This window comes from Melozone crissalis, unplaced genomic scaffold (genome assembly GCF_028551555.1).
Source record: "Melozone crissalis strain CALT ecotype California unplaced genomic scaffold, PUWL_Pcris_2 ptg000057l_1, whole genome shotgun sequence".
Classification (NCBI taxonomy): Eukaryota; Metazoa; Chordata; class Aves; order Passeriformes; family Passerellidae; genus Melozone; species Melozone crissalis.
This window is the reverse complement of record NW_026535835.1, coordinates 7,175,479-7,194,989: the sequence shown is the minus strand read 5'-3', so window position 1 is coordinate 7,194,989 and position 19,511 is coordinate 7,175,479. Positions and strand designations below refer to the sequence as shown.

Sequence of the window (19,511 nt, the reverse complement as noted above, 5' to 3'; positions counted from 1 at the left end):
AGTTGGCCAGAGATTGTTTTTTTCCTAAGGAGGTCTAAAATTTTGGCAATGTGTCCAAAGCCACAGTCAATCAGTCGAAAGTTTCTTGCTGAGTGCAATGAGTGAATCTTGAAAAGGTGCCAAGCATGGAGGGCTGGAGTACAGCAATGTTCCGCCTGAGGTGACATCCAAGGGATGTTGAAACAAAATCAGGAAACACCTGGGTCAGCCCAGGGTTCATCTGCACTCTGCTGACAGCAGGGCAAGGTGACCTGGTGTCACATAACCCTGTCCCAGCTGCTCCTTAAGGGTTTGGCTTTGTCAAGCTGGTCTAGATCACATGGCAATACTGTGTCCTACTTAGAAAACTAAAACTAAAGGAGGAGAAGTTCCATCTCTTGGTTTCCCTGTGACTTGAAGAAACAGCATTTATCCCACAGAAATGTTTCCTCTTGTTCAGGCTCAGCTGCTCGCAGGAGGTGCCTGTGTCCTGTTTATTCCTTTTCTTCACCTCCTGTGGCCTGGAACCTGGCTTCACACCTGGCTTGGAAGTGTCACCTGTGCCAGAAGTTCCTGCCAGGTGCTGCTGAGGGATGTCAGCAGCACTTTTGGTGAACAGTGACATGAGCCATTGTGTAATGAGCTCTGTGTGAAAACTTGGGAACAAATAATCTTGGAGTGATGGGTGGAAGATCTCTTGATCCCACTGAATTTTGTGTAAGGGGAGCAGCCTTTATGCTGCCAGCTGGGAAATGTCTGGGTGACAAAGTCTAAATTTGAGTTTTCCTGGGAGGTACCATGAGTTCAGAGGGAAAGTGACATGTCACAGGAAATGCACTGGATGGGGTTTATATGTAAACACAGAAATGAGGCGTGGAGCAGCCTGAGCTGGAGGGGAAGGTCCTGCAGCTGGAGAGGTTACAGGAATTCTTAGTGGTGTGATGATAACAGACAATGACAATGGGATGTGGCTGTGTAGCCTGGCAGTTGTGTGAAATAATGATGCCAGGGCAGGAGCAACTCCTCAGCTACAACAGGGCTCTGGTCTGCTGTGTGTGAGGGAATGGAGCTGATTAGTGTCATTAGGGGAATGGAGAACTGGTCTCATGGGGACTGGTGAAAACATGTGGTTATTTAGGCCAAGAAGAGGCAAGGCTGTTCTCCTGGAACAACCTGAACACCTTGGGATGAGGGGACAAAGAGAATAACTGAGCCTCAGAACAATGGGACGCAACTGCAAGCTGAGAATTAGTTTGATTTTATCAGCGGTGTAACATTCCACTAATATGGACGGGGAAATTGAACATTAGAGTTCAGATAGTTTAAAAAAACCCTTTTTTGGGGAAAAGACTTAAGTTCTGTGTTTGTCCGCTCTCCAGGGCCGGGGGTAAGTGGGGACACGGCGGGGCCGCGCTCTGTCCTGAACCCCTGGGCCCTGAACCGGCTCCGTGCGGGCCGGGATGTGCCGGGCCGGGGGTGCGCTGGGCTCGCATTGTGTTTGGCTCCGGGGGTGCATCGGGCTCGGGGTCCGCTGGCTCTCGGGGTCCGCTGGCTCTCGGGGTGCGGTGGCTCTCGGGGTGCGCTGGCTCTCGGGGTGCGGTGGCTCTCGGGGCGCGTTGGTTTCGCGTTGGGCTCCGGGTGCGTCGGGCTTAGGGAGTGCACTGGGCTCGGGGGTTCCGCGGGCTCGCAGGGTCCGCTCGGTCTCGGGGGGAGCCCCGGGCGGGCCGCGCTGGGCCGTGCTGCGGGCGGCGCTCGGGGCCGCCGCGCTCCGCCCGCCCGGCGCTCCCGGCCGCTCTCGGCGCTCGGAGCCGCCCCGCCGCTCTGTGCCGCCCCGCGCTCGTCTCGCTGGCCGCGCTGGGCGGGCCTGGCGGAGCCATGGCGGCCGTGCGGGGCCTGCGGATCTCGGTGAAGGCGGAGGCGAGCACGACCACGGCGGAGCCGCGCGGCGCCGAGCCCGAGCCCATGGAGGTGGAAGAGGGAGAGCTGGAGACCATCCCTGTGAGGCGCTCGCTGCGGGAGCTCATCCCGGTGAGGGCCGGCGGTGGGGGGCTCGGAGGGGCTGGGTCCGGCGATTGGGGGTGTCTGGGCGCTCTGTGGGGGCTTTTGGGGGGATTATTGGGAAAAGCGGGGGTGTGGGAGCGGGGGTGTGAGGGGACTCGGGGGGAGCGAGCGGGATGTACTTGGGGAGGAATGGAATAAAGGAAGCGGCGGAGATGAGAATTTGGGGTGCAGCATTGGGGTGTGGGTGGCAGGGAGGGTGTACAGGGGGTGTTTGATGCCGGGAATAAGTTACTGGAGCAGGGAATTCAGGGACTGACCAGAGCAGGGACTGTGGGCTCTGACGAGCAGGCTTTGAGACCTTCCTTCCCCATGTTTTTCTGCCCTTTTTCACTCTCCCTGATTGTTTCTGTACAAGTTTTAGTTTACCAACTAAAAATGGGTGAGAGTTCTTAAATCCTAACTAATCTTTTGCTCTCAAAACTTGGGTGAAAATTGTTTAGGAAGCTAATCTTTAATTAGCTGATCTACCAACGTGTGCTTGTGCTTTTGCACAACATGTGGCCTGAGAGACAGCATCGTGCTGCACTTCCTTCTGCTCCCTGAGTCAACCTCAGACACTGTGGGGTTTCAGCTTGAAAAACCATGTTTATTTTGCTTTTCCTTTTCTAGTAACTCTGGCCATTTGGCAGCATCAGAGAAACTTTGGTGCTGTTACTAAGAAAAGCAGTTGGATTGTGTGTGTGTTCTTCGGTCTTTCTAAACTGAGACTAACCTACTTCTAGAAATGGTCCTTTAGCCAAAGGAATTATTGCAGCACAAGTGTAAAGAACACGTTTAGTCCTAAGGAAAGGAGGAGATGTTCTTCCAGCTCCAAACTTCTGACAGCTGAGAGTGTCAGAATGAAGAGGTGCCATTTTACAGATGCCAACAATGGAGGGCACAGAATTGGGTCATTGGTCCAGGGGCTCTGGGGTTTAGTCCCTCTCTAAATTCAGCAGTCCTGACTGATAGAGAGCAAACTTGTAAATTTTTCCCCTCTCATTCTCCATTTTTACCCTCTCTCATAATCAAAACAAAAGTGTTTCACCTTGAGAGTTGGAATTTGGGGTTGAAATAATGTCTAAATAAGGAATGAATAATGAATAAATAAGGAATAAAAAGTTAATTGTTGAATTGTGGATGTGGCTTCGTGTTCTCACTTTCTGAGATTAAAAGCTGTAAACTGACATTTGAGTAGTCAGGTATCACTGTTAAATCTGCTCATGTTTTACAAAGAAATTTTACCCAAACCCAAAATTTCAGAAGTCTTATTTGGGAAAGATGTTTGATGACTTTTCCTGTATTACTGAGAGAGTAAAAGCTTGGCAGCAGCTGACATAGAAACTAAATTCTGTCAAAGGAAAGAATCCTTACAGTGAGGGAAGTTTGGTTCAGTTCAGTGCTTTCAGTTTCACTGACATGAGATGGGGGTGAAAGTGAAAAGAGGATCTATTTCTTGTAAGAATGATCAGGTGTTTTTTTCAGTGTAACAAATGTGTTGCTTTCAGCGCTCATTGAAATTTCATGACCATTTTGCTTTGTTTCAGGACACCAGTAGGAGATACGAAAACAAAGCTGGAAGTTTCATCACTGGCATAGATGTAACCTCCAAGGTAATTTTTGTGCTGTGGCTCTTCAACATTTTGTCATTTTTGCCACTGGAGAGGTGGAACTATTTCATTTTTTTCTTTCCCAACATATACAAAGGATTAGCCTGGTGTTCAGGTGATGCAGCTGGCATGAATCACTGCATATTCCAAAGATTCAAAAATCTATAGTGCTACCTAATAAAATCTGGAGAACAAGGAGCTTCTCAGCCCATTCCCAAAATTGCACAAGTTCCAGGCAGGCTGTTGCCCATGAGCTACACAAGAGGAGCCTGAGTTGCCAGTCTGGAGCCAGCTCTCCAGTGTTAAATTCATGCTCAGAGAAACAAATTCACACTTTTGCATATATTAAAAAAATAGGGGAAAAATTATATCATCTTCAAAGATTAATTTTACCTGTGGTAAAAAGGCTTCTTTTAGAAGGGGGGGGGGGTATTTAATATTTGTTAGTAAGGACTAATATTTATTACTAAGGACTATAATGCTCCTGTTCCATGATGGAGTCTGTGTTGTCCAAGCCACTTTGTTTTTCATGCATCCTGATTCCCATTGCTGGATCCACACAAAAACTGTTCTGTGACACAGAAATATTTTTGTGAATTACTTCCACATTCTGAAACCTACAGGTCTCTCTAGAATTAACAGAATTATTAATATAAATTGCTGTGTGGTAGGTTTTAGGTATCCTCAGTGCAGTTTGTTGAGTGTGCTCCTGGCTCCTGTTTGAGTGCATTGGTTTGCATTTTGCAGGAAGCAATAGAGAAGAAGGAGCAAAGAGCCAAACGTTTCCATTTTCGGGCTGAGGTGAATCTGGCCCAGAGGAACGTGGCCCTGGACCGGGACGTGATGAAGAAAGGTACGAGTTCATCCAGCACTCAGGAGCAAAGATCCCTTCAGTTACATCCTCACAGTGCCTTGACTTGATTTATCCTGCAATATTTCCTACATTCCCAGAGGTTTTGCCCCATTACTGCTGTAAGGAATCACTTTGGGGTTCTTCCACCTCCTTGTTTGCACGTTATTATTTTTTAACCTATTTGACGCTTGCCACTTCACTCCTTGTTTTACCAACCCCAGGAAAAGGAAACATTTTTTGTGTGCCTTATTTACTACTGCTAAATGCCCAAGATTCACCTTCTTTAAGAATCTTTAAATGCTTTGTACAAAGCCTGGAACTGTGTGTGGGTACACGTGGAGGACTCGGTGTCCTGTGCACAGGGAGCTCAGACTCTGCTGTACACACACTGAAGCTGCACTGATGGCAAGCTGGAACAGAAGCCAGGAGGTGTGTGCACAACAGATTGGTGCTTTTGGCACCCAGTTGGTTCTCAAGGCTTTTTTTCCAGCTGGCAGCTAGGACCTGCTAAGCTGTGGCCTGGAACAGCTCCCCATCAGGTGATGCAAGTGGAAGTGCTTTGTGCAGGGCCTTGTTTTGTTCTGGCTCTTTAGTATTTAATGATAGCACTTTGGCAGTGTTCAAAGAGGGAAAAAATGTTTTTCAAGCTGTTTGGTTGCTGTGCAATCTCTGTATCTGCCAGTGCTTGAAACCTCTTTTAATTCTTAATTTATTGAAAATTTTGCATTGTGGAAGAATAAGTTATGGTCTATATCATGCTTCACTTCAATTAGTTCCTCTTTAGTTTATTTAAAGTATTTGCTTTATAAACTGATATGGCACTAATCTGAAAGCTTGCAATAAGTACCGGTTTTGTGTCTTTTCCTCTTTGTAGCAATTCCTAAAGTAAGACTGGACACCATTTACGTTTGTGGAGTGGATGAGATGAGCACCCAGGACATCTTTGCCTATTTCAAAGAGTATCCCCCTGCTCATATTGAGTGGCTGGATGACACCTCATGTAAGCAAACAGAGTATTTGTAATTCTTACTCTTTTATTTAAACCTGGTCACAGCTGTATCTCTAAGGGGAAAAAGAAAAATGTCTAAAATTATAAAAAAGTCTAAAATTATTATCTTCACCTTGACATAAATAATATATCTGAGAGAGGGTGATTGAGCTGTGCAGTTGGGCAGGTTGGGATGGTTTTGGGAGGAGGAGGAGGAGATTTGTTGCCATATTTGTGTAGTGCCTGCTCCAGGAGAAATGGGTGGGTGGAAGGAGGTGGCAGCTGGGTGTGATTTCCATAGATTGGAAAAGGAATGTGGGTACACATGGTGAGGGCTGTTTTGGGGAGTGAGATCAAAGGTGGTGGAGAGTTGTGCTTTCCTCACTGACACTGAAGCCTGTAGAAGAGATTTTTTTGCTACAGAAAATGGAACTGGAATACTGTGAAACTGTCATGCTACAAACCTTGTGCCTGAAATAATAGAAAAAGAAATAGGAGCCAGTACAGGCTTTCCAAATAGCTGGAAACTTCCTGACAAGCATGGCTAAGAGCTGAGAATCAATACCTTCATTCTCTGGAGTGACCCTGAAGAAATTCTGCTCCAGTGCAAGACAAAATAGATGGTGACCTTGAAGTCACTGTATATGACAGCTTGAAGTACTGGCACAAGCTGATAGAAAATGTGAAACCCAATGAGCCCTGGGTGGATAATTACAGTACAGAGCTGCTGGATGGACCTCATGCTGATGCATGAGCTTGGAAATGCACAGCTTAACTCTGTCTGAGACAATCTAAGATTATCTGTTTTATAAATGCTGCATGAGTAAATTCATGTGAAAATTAAGGCTTCAGGGTTGTAACAATACCCAGTTATGGTTATTGCACATCTTTTTTAATGGTGAATTTTCATGCTGTGTGTGAGTTACCATGTCAGCTACACTTGGTGGAAATATCAAGAAAAAGCTTTTTTTTTTTTTCAGCATAGATTTGCATCATGGCAAAAACTTCAGTGTTCCCAACTGAATTACATCTTAAGGTGTGCAAAGGTGGATTTAGTGTCCTGTGTTTCAAACTGATGAATCTGAAATGATGAAGGTTTTGGAAATTTGGAGATGGGAAGTTAAGGCAGAGTGAAAAAAATAGTAGATTTATTAACCAATCATTGAAGTTAATACTTGGGTGTTCTTCACCTTGTAATTCTTGTCTGTTTGAGTAATTTAAGAGAGATTCTCTTATTTTGTACAATCTTAATATCTGAATCCACTCTGCTTAACAGCAGAACAGAGACATTTGTTGCTGTATTTGTACCAAATGCAGAAAGCTTTTGTTCAAATCCTGTTTCTAAGCAGTTTTAGCTCTTTCAATTTCAACATCTATGAAATGCTTTTAATTGGCCTAATAAGTTATATTTTAGTACCATCTGCTGATGCTTAAGGCACATCCTGAATGATACTGTGAACCTGTGTACTCTATAATCTGTACAAAGTGCTGGAGCAGTCTCCTATTTTCCCCTATTTTCCTGCTTTTTGGAAAAGATTAACAGAATTCTGCAGTAAAGTCCAAGGTTCTGTCAATTGCCAAAGGGGAAAGAGATCCAGGCTTCATTCCTGCCCCCTGCTGCTCCCTTAATCACATTTGTTTGGGAACACAAGGACCCACTGACCCCCATCCAGTGCCCTGATTTGCTGGTTTCAGGAAGCCTCTCAAATTTGTTGTTGTGCATTTCAGTGGTTTGTAACAAACTGAAAATTGTGTGTCCTTCAGCTTATCAGGTGTGTAAAAAATATGACCTTCCCTGCAAGAGATCTGATGGCTTTTTCTGTCATTTCTGATTTTTTTTTTCATTGATTTCCTTCCAGCAGGGCAGGGGAGATGTGACTGCTTGATGACACCAACTGCATTTGCGTTTTGTGTTTCTGTTTGTCCCAGGTAATGTGGTCTGGCTTGATGAAGTGACAGCAACACGGGCTCTGATAAATATGAGTTCCCTGCCTGATCAGGAGAAAACAAAGAGCAGAGAAAACAACAAGGAGAAGACAGCTGAAAAAAACAAGAAAGGTAGATTGAGATATGCAAATAAAGCCATCATCTCATTAAATCAATGAAACTTTAAACTTGTGCTGGGGTATTGCATAACCTAAATTACTGAAGGAGCTTCTATCATATAGTTGCAGGTAAATGTATTCTGCCACTTTAAAAAAGGCTTTCATCTTGGAAACCTTTTGAAGAAGCTGCTTCTTAAAAGGTGGGTTGGAGCTAGACCAAAATCAGTAATTCAGTCGATACTAAACGTGTTAGATGAGGCTGCCACTGAGAGCTGGTATTTATAGTGGGCCCTGGGCACAGAAATAGCTCTGGGTGATGTGCTACAAAGGCAGGCAAAGTGGGCAAAAAGCAGGTGTGAGAAAGTGGCCTATTTTTGAAATGCCACAGCTAATTCCCTTTTTGATGCACCACCATCCTTCAAGTGGATCCCTCACAGCAGCGTGACAGTGCATCACTTCAGCAGGGTGTGTACCAGCTCTAAATTTGGCTGCTATCCTTTTAAGAAAGAAGTTATTAAAAGGTTGGTTATAAAAGAGCAGAGCAGCAAAAGTACATGTCAGTGTCGTGATCAGTCTGGTACCTCACTGCCTGGGTTGTAAATTTATTTTCCTTTTATGTGGGGAAGTTTAAAATCAGAATTTTGCTGCCTGAGGAGAGTTTTGCTCTTAGGCTGCTGTGAGTGCTGTGGTTGGAGGTGCTCTATCACAAGATACAGAGCAAAAAACTGTTATATTTATTAACTTTTCCATAGATTTTGCTTTAAAATGCTGTATATGACTTAAATGCAAATAGCCAATCTCTCTGTTAAGTATCTGCAGTTCTCCCAAAAGCCTTTCTGGGAAATTTGGTGTTTAAGGCTTCGTTAAACTTATGGATTCTTCAAATTCACTCCCTTTTCCTGCTCCTTTTCCCCACAAAGCAGGGGCTCCTCAGCCATCCACATGACTTTAATTTTGGCCAAATGTTGGTAAAGCTTCAAGTAAGACTTGTTAGGAAATTTTTGGAGATTAGAGACATTGCTTAAATGGAACATAAACACATATATTTAACCCTGCTCTAATTATATTATCATTGCACCTCATCTGAAAATAAGAACTGTCATGTGAATTACTCCTGTTCCTCTGGAAAAGTGGGATATTAGAGAAAGTACAGAGTGTTCAGTTACATCTTAAGGTGTGAGATCTATACAGATACCCTGGAGTCATCTGGCTTGGTTACATTCCTTTTTTTAGATAGGAATTTCAGGGCTGTTTAGACACTTAGGGGAGCAAAAGATTGGTCTGTGCTGTGAGAAACTTCTAATTTGTGAGGGAGAAAAATGCCTGAGTACTCTCCCTGCTGGAACCTAATTATTTTGGTTTAAATTTGGCTAATTTGTTTACTTAAATTCTCTCTTTGGTTTCAGTTTAGTTAATTGTGCTTTATTGTTTTCACTCAGGAATATTTTCAGGATCTTTTGGACAGCTGCCACTCTCTATTTTAAGTTTTTAAGTCCATTGGAAGAGATTTAAGATAAGGAACTCTGAAATATAAGAGGGAGAATTTTTTAATCTTAGGCCTATGAAATACTTTGAGATCTTTGCAAATGATAGTGGCACATCACACTTCATAGCTGTCCCCAGTCATTACTTTTGTGCAATATTTTATTTCTTGGGGGCTTTGGAAAAAAAAAACACCATGAATTGTCTTACACTGAGCTAAAAAGAACTGAGGAATCAAAGTAACTCACAATTTTAACAGTTCTGGAAGCATGCTCTTATTTTTTAGTTATTTCACAGCAAAATTAAGTCACTAAGGTTAGGTTTTTTTCCTTTTTACTACTCTCTCTCTTAAGCTTTTGATTAATTGTTACTATTGGATATTTGCAGGCATTTGAAAAGGAGATGGAAGGAAAGGCTTTTATGTGCCTTTAGTGCCTTGGCCTTGCTGATCTCTGATTTTGAACACACTAAATCCTGACAGGCAGTGCAGTTTCATTTGCTTTCAAAGAATTAAATTAATGATGCACATGTGCTGCTGCAGGCACAGGGCTCTGAATTTCACTGTGCTCTACTTTTCCATAGGCATTCATTGCTTTGATTATTCCCTAGGCTGCTCAGGAGGAAGGAAAACACCTTCAGGCTGATTTCAGACAATGTAGGTAATCATAAATCAAATGAGGCTGACACACTAAAATGGAGCTTGGTTTTGTTTTGTTTTTTTTCCCCAATTATTTTCCTTAGAAAAACAGGAGGAAAGCTCTGATGATGAGACAGAAGAAGGAGAGGTTGAGGATGACAATCCCAGTGATGTGGAGGTCAGTACAGAGGGGAAGTGGAAACTCTGCTCTGGAAGTTCTGCTCTGGCTGGGGTGAAGTTTTCACAGCATTTTAGGTTTCTATTTGCAATTCACAATTTAATTATCAAAATAAATTAGGTGGGGAGTGAGAGGGAGTGCAGGTGATGATAATCCCAGTGGAAAGGGCTTTGTGAAAATAGATTTTGGGGAGTTGAAGAGTGAGCCTGGCTTCTCTTTTCTGCTGAGAGGAGGCAGTGAGAGAACAATAATGGAAGGCAGTGACCTTTCAGCAGGGAAAGTGCTTAGAGCCCAATGGGATTTAGGCTGCCCATGGATCTGTGGGAATCAGCACACACAGTGATGGCCTGGCAGCAATTTAATCCTCACTGCCTGAGTGTATAATAGGTGTGATTAGGGTTTCCTGTAGCAATGGCTCAGTGAACACCCCTACATCATGGCTGTGTGAATTGAGTTTCTATAAAGCAGCTATAAATGAAAAAGAAAGGTTTTTAGTCATTGTGTGAGGGCATGAGAACCTGTTAATAAAATAATTTAGATATGAAACAGGGGGAAAAAAATCATTCTTTTCAGTGCCCAAGTTTTGCTATTTATTTTCTTCATTTCAGTCTGTAATATAGAGTTATTTGACAATTACTGGATTTAATAGCCTGAGTTAATGTTATGGAACAAAAGAAGGAAATATTTTAAATTTTCAGAGCAATTTACATTAAAAATTAACATCAGCTTGTCAAGAAAATAAAGCAGAGCTCATTTGAACATCATTTGAAAAGCGACTTTCTTCATTATCACTTGACTGCTTCTCTGTAAGCAACCCATTTTTGTTCAACAAAAATTTGATTTTTGAGTCCAAAATCCCTTTTTTGCCCCCAAAGTTGGATGCCCTCTCCCAGGTAGAAGAGGATTCCCTCCTGCGTAATGACCTTCGCCCTGCCAATAAACTGGCTAAAGGAAACAAGCTGTTCATGAGATTTGCTACTAAAGGTAAATGACCAAGCACCCTGAATTCACTGCTTGTGTACTTTTATTTGTTGGCTAATTAACGCCTCAAAGTGCCTGCTTCTTCTTTATAACACTCCTTATAAAATAACACTTCTTATAAACACCTCAAAAATTACACTTCTTGTAAAAGTGTGATTTTTTTTGCTAATTGTTAGGTGTTAAAATTTTGCCACAAATCTACATTTCTTGTGTCAATTATATCAGTTCAAGTTGTATGAAAATTATTGTACCTGGGAATTGTATTTTGAGCACAGGGCATTCTTCCCAATCCCATGGAATAGGAATGATGCCTTTTTCCAGAAGTAAATTCCACATTTTATAAATATGGATACAACTGGAGATGCCAATGAGGGACTAGTAAGAATTATTGCTAAATATTAATTTTATTTATTAATATCTATATTAATACAATAAAATTAATATCCATATAATTTCTGGACCATGCAGGAAGTGGCACATTCAATAAGAAAAGAAAGATGATGAGGAAGGTGAGTGGAAACTGCAGCAGTGGCAGGGGGCTGTAATGCCCTGTTAAGCTGATCTCTACAAACCCAGTCTCCCTGGAATTAAGTTTCTAGACACAAATAAAGCTGTGGTGCTAGGAGAAATTCCAGAGTGTAAGCAAAATTGAATCCTTCATGTTGGAGGGTGAAGTAATTCTGATTTTAAGGCACACTCAGTCCCACTCTCTGTCTTTGGATGGTTGTTTATTTTTATGCTGTGCTGTAAGTTATGCTCTAAGAGGGAAAAATTGCTATAATTCATGTTTTTTGCAGATGACAAAAAGGAGCTGGGAGCTGCGAGGAGAAGCCAGTATTACATGAAATATGGCAATCCAAATTATGGAGGCATGAAAGGAATTCTTAGCAATTCTTGGTGAGTATTGGACAGAGGAATTGGAACACTGCAGGTAATTGGACAAGCTAATCTAAAACTGTTTTAATTTGTGGATTTTCTATTGAGTTTATGTAGATGCTTCAAGGTAAATAATGTTTTTGCAATTATAAGGAGAGACTTTTCTCATGAAAATGAAGTTTCTGTTCAGAGCAGCTCTGACATAAACACGTCTGCTGTTAAAGTGGGTGATAATTGCAGGATTTAGGGGTCGTGAATGAGCCATAATTCCTGTGGCAGGCATGTCAGCCTCTCTCTGCTTTCAGGAAGAGGAGGTATCATTCCAGGAGGATCCACAGGGATGTGATCAAGAAGAGGACTCTGATTGGGGACGATGTGGGCCTGACTCCCCCCTACAAACATCGGCACTCAGGTACTGGGGGCACTGGGACAGCCCTGGGGGACACTGGGACAAGGAGGGCTGGCCAGGATCTGCAGCAGTGCCTCAGCAATCCCATGGGATCTGTGGAAATCTTAAAAAAATAAATTTGAATCCTATTTTAAGAGTTTACAGGAAATTCCTGAGGTGGAAACTTCATTCTGCTCATTGCTTCCCAAAATAGCTGCTGCCTTTTATGTGACATTTTTCTTTTATAAAATTTAGGGCATGGGGACTGTGGCATCAAAGGCCAAAAGAAGGGATGAATGACATCTTCAGCCTTCTTGGCAATTTGTCACACTTGCAAAGTCAATTCTCCCAATCTCTAAATGTAGAACATAGAGATGAGAAAATTCTATTAATTAGGCTGGAATACCTTCATCTGCTACCTAAGGTAGAAAAATAATGGGTGTAAAAATCTGACATGAGACAAGTGCAATGTGATTGGCCTGTTAAAAATACAGCTATGGATGTGACAAATCTCATGGAAGATTTTCCTTGTTGGTCATGTAGTGCTGTCTGAAGAGATGTCTGAGTGCTGCTGATGACTAAATTGAAATTGTTTCTATTTAAATCAGTGTCTGTGATGAATTCATCATAATTACACCTGTGTTCTTTTTGGCACTGCAGCTTGCAGGACTTGAAGAGATTTTTGCAGAGCCAGCAGCTGGCACATTAAGCCCTGTAAGATCCTGGGAATTGTGCTTAGCTCAGGAAGGAAGAATTGCACCTTCTACAGGAGTCAGTTGTGCTTTAATTACTCTGTCCAGCTTTGTGCTTGGCCAGGCCTCTGAGCAATGAACACATTTTGTCCTGTAGCAGTTTTATGCCATTTATTGGTTCCAGTTAAAATACTCTGCAAAATATTCTCTCTCTTTAAGAAGAGAGATCTAAAAGCTACAGACTCACTTATAGGAGATCATTAATTAGTGAGGTGATTTTCCTTTAGGTTTGGTTGTATCAAATTCAGTCGATCAGAACGAGTTCGTTTCACTGCAGGCTTGGTGAACGTTCCTGAGGAGCCCATAGAGGAGGAAGAGGAGGAGGAGGAGGATCAGGACATGGATGAGGATGACAGGGTGGTGGTGGAGTACCGGGATGAGCTGCAGGCCTTCAGGCAGGCGCGGGAGCGCGGCGCCGCCCGGAGATCCAGCGCCAGCGCCTCCGACTCGGACGAGATGGATTATGACCTGGAGCTGAAAATGATCTCCACCCCCTCGCCCAAAAAAAGCATGAAGATGACCATGTATGCAGATGAGGTGGAGTCACAGCTGAAAAATATCAGGTAAAAGTTTCTTAGTCTTTAAAAGCAGCGGTGAAGAGGGATTGTGTGGTTTTAGTGACAGAGCTGCCGAAGACTGAGGTAGCAAAATATATATTTTTATATATTATATAAAATAATAAAATATACTAATTATAATCTATTATTTTATATATTATATTATTTTGTGTAGATTTTCTAACAAGAAATACATAAACTAGGCTTTCATTAGAATTAACTTTTTTTAATACAGCTTTTTCTGCAGATCTATCATTACTTATCACTTGAAGTAGAATCAAGTGAAATTTATGCAAACAACCCTGATTAACAGGGAAAAATAACTCCTCTCTCTGTTATCTCTTTGCCTCTTGCTCTTTATCTGAGGAAAAAAAAATAACCCTCAACTGTTGGTGGCAAAAAGGAATTTATGTTCATTATGGGCTTACCAACCAAAGTTGTATATGTTGTAGATGAATAAAATAACATCCATATAAATTCAAATAAATATTACCACTCCTTCATTAGGGTGGTTATACTCATTATAATGTCAACATTTTTGAGGCTGCCTTGAAATGGATACTGAGGTATTCATGGAATTACTGTTATATTTAGGATTCTGGCTTGAACAGCTTCTAAGCATTGTTTTTACTACTTTTTCTCAGCAGAGAAATCCTGATATTATTATTTTTGTGATGTAATTTTCCACATAAGAAGACTTTAGAACATAAGATTGAATTTTATTTAGAGGACATCAAACCTATGATTTTTTTCAGGAATTCCATGCGAGCAGATAGCATAGCCACCAGCAACATCAAAAACAGGATTGGCAGCAAAGGATCCTTGGAGAAAGTTGCAGATGTGAGGCTCCTGTTGGAAGAGAAACGTCAGAATAACTCTGGGCCACGGCTGCCAAACAGCACTGTCAAATCAGGTGATTTTATCACTCATTGCTGGGCAGGATTGTCTCTAAAATATATTTATTTCACACCTGTGCTCCACTGCAGATAAACTCTGCATTCACACAGTTTGTCCTCACTCAGAAATTGAGGTGGGAATTGCTTTGGGGAAAGAATCAAATACACTTTAGTGAAAGCTTTTTTAGTGATGTTAATTTCCATCCATTTTCTTTGCCTGTGCCAATCTCTCCCCACTTTGTTCCCTCCTTGAGGCAGAGATTCTCTGCAGCTGAGAAACAGCACACAGGGAAGGTCCTGCCCAAAATCAAATGTGAAACACTGACTACACTTAAAAATACACATCAATACACATTAAAAATGTGCATTACATGAATATGGGCAGTTTTGCATTTGGCAGGATTTATTTCTGATCTTAAATAACTTATTTCTTACACTGAAATGTGTATAATTTCATCTGCTTCTGAGATACGTAATATTATCTGACTGATAAGTGAAAAATACCTTTTTGTATCAATGAAATGTCAAAATAATGTTTGTATATTTTACCCTTTCTGCCTATTTTGGGCCTCTGACAAGTTGACACATGGTCCCAAAATTCTCTTTGCCTTCATATTTTTGTCTGGACCCCCTGTAAGATTGGGAACATCCAGCTAAGCCAGGCAAACTTCAGAATACAAAATTCACATCAAGGGTTAAGTATCAATATCTTTAGTATTCTTTTAATTTTATTCTGCCAAATACCAAGCAGTGGTAGAATTTTAAATCAAGGTATCTGTTACCTGAAAAGAATTGTTGAAGGCAGACCAGTTTCCATGGAATTTTCCCTCCTGCTGGATATTTACACACTCTGCTGGTACCACAGGAAAGCAGCAGGGGCCATGGGATAACTTAGATTTTTATCTTTTGGACAGAGCACAGCTTGAAAACATGAAATGTCAAATTTATTGCCAAAACTGAAATGAAATCTGACTTAATTATACTGCAGAAATTTCCAGGAAGTCTGAGTGTGAAAGACTTAAATGAACAGGCTAAAGAAAAGGTAAAAACAGAGAATCTGTCTAGTTTCAATAATGGATGAGCATAAACTGAGCTGGCAGAGGTAGAATAAATGCCACAGGATTTTTTTTTTTTTTTTTGTTATTTTGATCACTGAAAATATCCCCAGATGTGAGGCAGAGACTGGGAAAAAGGCCACACTCTCCAGAAATCAAAGCTCCAAGCAGTGCCTGTGCTCCTCGTCGAGAACCAATCTCAGATGTGCACAGCAGGCTGGGAATCCCCAAACAAGATGTGAAAGGCCTCTACTCTGACACCAGAGAGAAGAAATCAGGTTAGTTGTGTGCAGAAAATGTTCTGCTGCACTTCCTTTTGTTTTGGAGTCCAAGGGAAGTCCCAGCAGAAAGTCATGAGGGGTGTAGTTGAATGAAATTCAGGATAAATTAGCAAATGTTTGTTCAGAGCTTTGAAATCTAAATCCATGTAGGGAGGAGCTGGGGGGTTTGGGAGCAGGATTTTTATGGAGGTGGGCTGAAGATCTGTTTTCAAACTGTGGGCACCAAAACAAGTGTCAGGAATGCAGGGGCCCTGGAGGTGTGAATTAAACATCCTCTGCAAATGGGGAACATTAATCAAGGCTGCCCTGAGCCTCCTGCAGCTTAATTTCAATTACTCTTCAAAGCATAATCAGTTCCATGCCAAATATTGAGGTGGGAGGAGTAGGAAGGGTCTGAAGAGTTGCTGTGAGTTTAAGAATTGGTTCCTTGACTTTTTCCTCTCAGTCCTGTCTGTTTTGGTTTTTTATAAAATGTTTGTTTTTCATCTGCTTAGGTAATTTATGGACCAGATTGGGGTCTGCTCCGAAGACACAGGAAAAGACTCCAGAGAAAGCTGAAAACTCTGTGGCATCTCCAGAGGAAGATGACTCTGAGCTGCAGAGGGTTTGGGGTGCTCTCATCAAGGAAAAAGAACAGTCCAGGCAAAAAAAGAGTCGCTTGGATCATTTACCCTCCCTACAAATCGAGATCAGCCGGGAAAGCAGCTCTGGCTCAGACTCTGAATCATGACTGGGTTCACAGCCTGACCCTGCAGGTGCTGCCTCTGCAGCCTGGCAGGATCCCCTTTGCCCAGGAGCTGGACACTGGCAAAGACTCTGCAGTGAAGGTTCCAGAAGTGTTTTTGATCCTTTTCTACAAACAAGAGAGGCATAAACCACTTGAAACCTAAAGCAAAGACATTTGTCTGGAGTCTGTGGCTGGCCCTGTGCTCTGCAGGGCATTGTCATCTCTGGTTGTGACAGCAAACCTGTAGTGAATTGTAGCAAAACATTTTCTTCCCCAAGCTTTGAACTTAAAAGATGAGGCAGAAATGCTCTGTGTTTTTAAGGAGACCTTTTCTGTTCTTGATGTTTTCATCATGGAGGCTTTTAACAAAATGTTTTACACACCTCATCCAAAGAACAGCGCATTTATTTCATGATCCAGATCATTGCCTTGCCCTTCTGGCTCTTACCAGCACCTTTCCTTTCCTCCTGAAGTAATAACAATAAAGCTTCCTGGGTGGGCAGCCAGCAAGGATAAAGCATGAAGGGATTGATTATCACACTGAATGTAAATCCAAGTTACACATTTTATCACAGTTAAATCCCCTGTAGGTATCCCAGTGGCACCACCAGAATCCAAGGAATCCTGCTCATTCATTTTGGTGATGCCACATTCTGCTGTAGCAGAGATTGAGATGTTCAGGACTGCAAAGTTGGATGTTTGACAATTGTGTAAACCCCTGAGGGTTTGGGGGTTGTTTGTTTGGTTTTTTTTTTGCTGTTATTCCATGAGGAGAGATTATATTCCTGTCATTCCACCTGGATTATGTCCTGAAGCAATCCATCCGACAGGAAAGCATTTTTATATTTGTGAGAATCTTCCCATTGGCCACAGTGAAAGCTCTAGTGGTGTTCTCCTCTGTGCTGTTCTATCTATGTAGAAGTGAAAGAGAAAAGGAAAACTTTAGGATCACTGTCTCCTGTCAATATTTTGGATGTTCTTCCTGTATATTACACGTGGATGTGGACATGGGTGACTTGTTCCATTCAGCTTTTTTACCTGCACATTTTCACCCCTCCCTGGGTAGGACAAGGGTTTGATCAGTGTGCAGCTGCTGTTTTTTATTTTTATTTTCATATTGTCAGTAATTCTGAGTGAGGAATAATGCAGCACATCACATTCAGGTAAACAACAGGTAGCAAAACCATTTTAATAGTCTGAAATCTGTTTGCATTGTCCCTGTTCCTTGGTTCTGTCAGTCCAAAATATCTGTGACCTTTTCTTCCCATTTCTGCTTTTTAACAAGCAACTTTTTCACTTTTTATTTTTTTGCCCCTCCTGTTTTTGTACTAAGTTGAAGTAGGTTGGAGATTTCAGCAAGGAATCTGCAAAATGAACTTTTCTTGTGCTTTATGATGTGTGAGGATAGCAGCATGTCGAATGAAAGGTCAAATGGCAGGCACAGTGACTGCAGGGGCAATCTGGGGGCTGACCAGGCTTCAAGCCTTACTCTTTCCTTGTTTTGTGACACTCATCCTTGGTTTTATATTTAATTATTGAATATATAAATGTCTCATAAAAGTGCTGTTGAGAGAAACGCCTGCAATGTCTGATCACTGTAAGAACTCATTTTAAACGTGTGCTTTCACTGATACCCTCTCCCCAAGCTTTCCCAGAGAATCACTCCCATCTCTCCAATCCTGATAAAATTTATTTCACTGGTGTTTTTGCCAGCAAACCTTTGTGTTGTGTCACTGCTTTGAATCCATTTGGGACCTTTCTTTTTCCTGAAATGAATCAACACCTCATGCACCAAAGCTGGATTATTGGGAGCTCTTGTGTGGTGTTTCCATGTCAATATTCCTAATTTAAACCTGGTGAAGGATAAATTGATGGGATTAGAGGATCTCTAGCTGATCGAAAAGATTTGTGAATCAAGTACAGGCCTGTGACCCTTAACTCTGCTTCTGCCTTCCAGGTTGTCAGAAATATGCCTTAAAAATTCCCCCATCCAGGTCAGGACTGTGCTTTTATGGTTTTGGGGGGGGTATGTGTGATAGTGAGCCCACAGGAGCTTAGCTGCAAGAAAAAATGAAGTTTATTGTTTAGAGAGGGTTTTGTAATTGAGTGTGCCTGGTTTTGCTTTTTTATCATGCACAGAGAAGCCTTGGAAAGTGCTGGTATCAGGAATTCTTTCCAGCTTTGGGCTTCCTTAGTTACCTGAGCCAGGGATTTGGTATAAAAATGGACTCTGAATTTTAACTCAATGCTTTTTCCTCAACGTTTTAACTTACATCTATTTGATCAAGAGATGCAGAGAGAATTTTGTTCCTTTCTCTTTGTGTTCAGCTGTTCAATCCTTAGCTAATGTGATTCTTCACTCACCTCTCAGCTATCATCACCTACAAGAATTTGATGCAGAAATTGATGTTTGATAAGAGAGATGGGACCTGTGTATTTCACTAAAATGGGTTTATGTTGAAAGTGGCAAAAAAGGAGAATGTTGGCTTTGGCTCTTGCTGGAGGATCTGAATTTTAGGTGATTTGTTATAGCACCACACTAGTCCTTCTTGTAGGGAAGTTTTTGCTGTTTGGAAAATTTGGATTTTTGATAAATAGTTCCTCAGGCTGAACACGTGGTGTTAAGGGTGAAATTTTAAAGCAAAGCTGGCTTTATGTTTGTTTTTAAAACGATGGCTGATGCACTTAACAGAGGGAAAAGGACACCAAAACGCTCCTATTTTCAGTTCAAGATGACACAATGAGAAAAGAATGGAACTTTTATTTAAAACCAGCTGTTCTGTTCTAAACAAAAGTGGCCTGAAATCGCTCCGACCTCTCCAGCGTTCCTGGAAAAGGCAGAACCAGGCAGGGCGATGCTCCCTGGGGCTGTGCCCGGCCACATGAGCGTCCCTCCCCGAGGCTGTCACCTGTCCGTGCCCTGAGGAGGTGCCTAAACCTGTTTTGGGTTTTTTTGGGGTTTTGGGGTCGGGGTTTGAGCGAACCACGCGGCTCCGCCCGCCCCGTTCCCTCACGGGAGGAAATGGGAGCCTCACCTCCCCCCGCCTGCGGAGCAGTGGCACAGCCCGCCCCCGCTCGGGGGTGGTACGGCCCAAGGCTTTATAAGCGGCCGCCGAAAGGATTCGCGCCCTTTCGTCCCGTGCCTTTGGGGCTGTTCAGGTGAGAGCAGGTTTGGCTGGGCCGGGC

At 42.4% G+C, this 19,511-nt stretch overlaps 1 protein-coding gene across 1 annotated transcript; it reads left to right on the top strand.

Annotated features, from left to right (window-relative positions):
- Window positions 1–1,843: 1,843 nt before the first annotated feature.
- NCBP3 (nuclear cap binding subunit 3) lies at window positions 1,844–19,090 on the top strand. Its single transcript, XM_054287476.1, has 13 exons — window positions 1,844–2,007; window positions 3,567–3,632; window positions 4,377–4,482; window positions 5,357–5,482; window positions 7,400–7,528; window positions 9,739–9,812; window positions 10,688–10,796; window positions 11,591–11,690; window positions 11,975–12,081; window positions 13,087–13,372; window positions 14,122–14,279; window positions 15,431–15,595; window positions 16,093–19,090. Exons 1-13 carry the CDS (start codon window positions 1,855–1,857, stop codon window positions 16,326–16,328), a joined length of 1,815 nt encoding a protein of 604 aa, XP_054143451.1. The 5' UTR covers window positions 1,844–1,854; the 3' UTR covers window positions 16,329–19,090.
- Window positions 19,091–19,511: the final 421 nt, after the last annotated feature.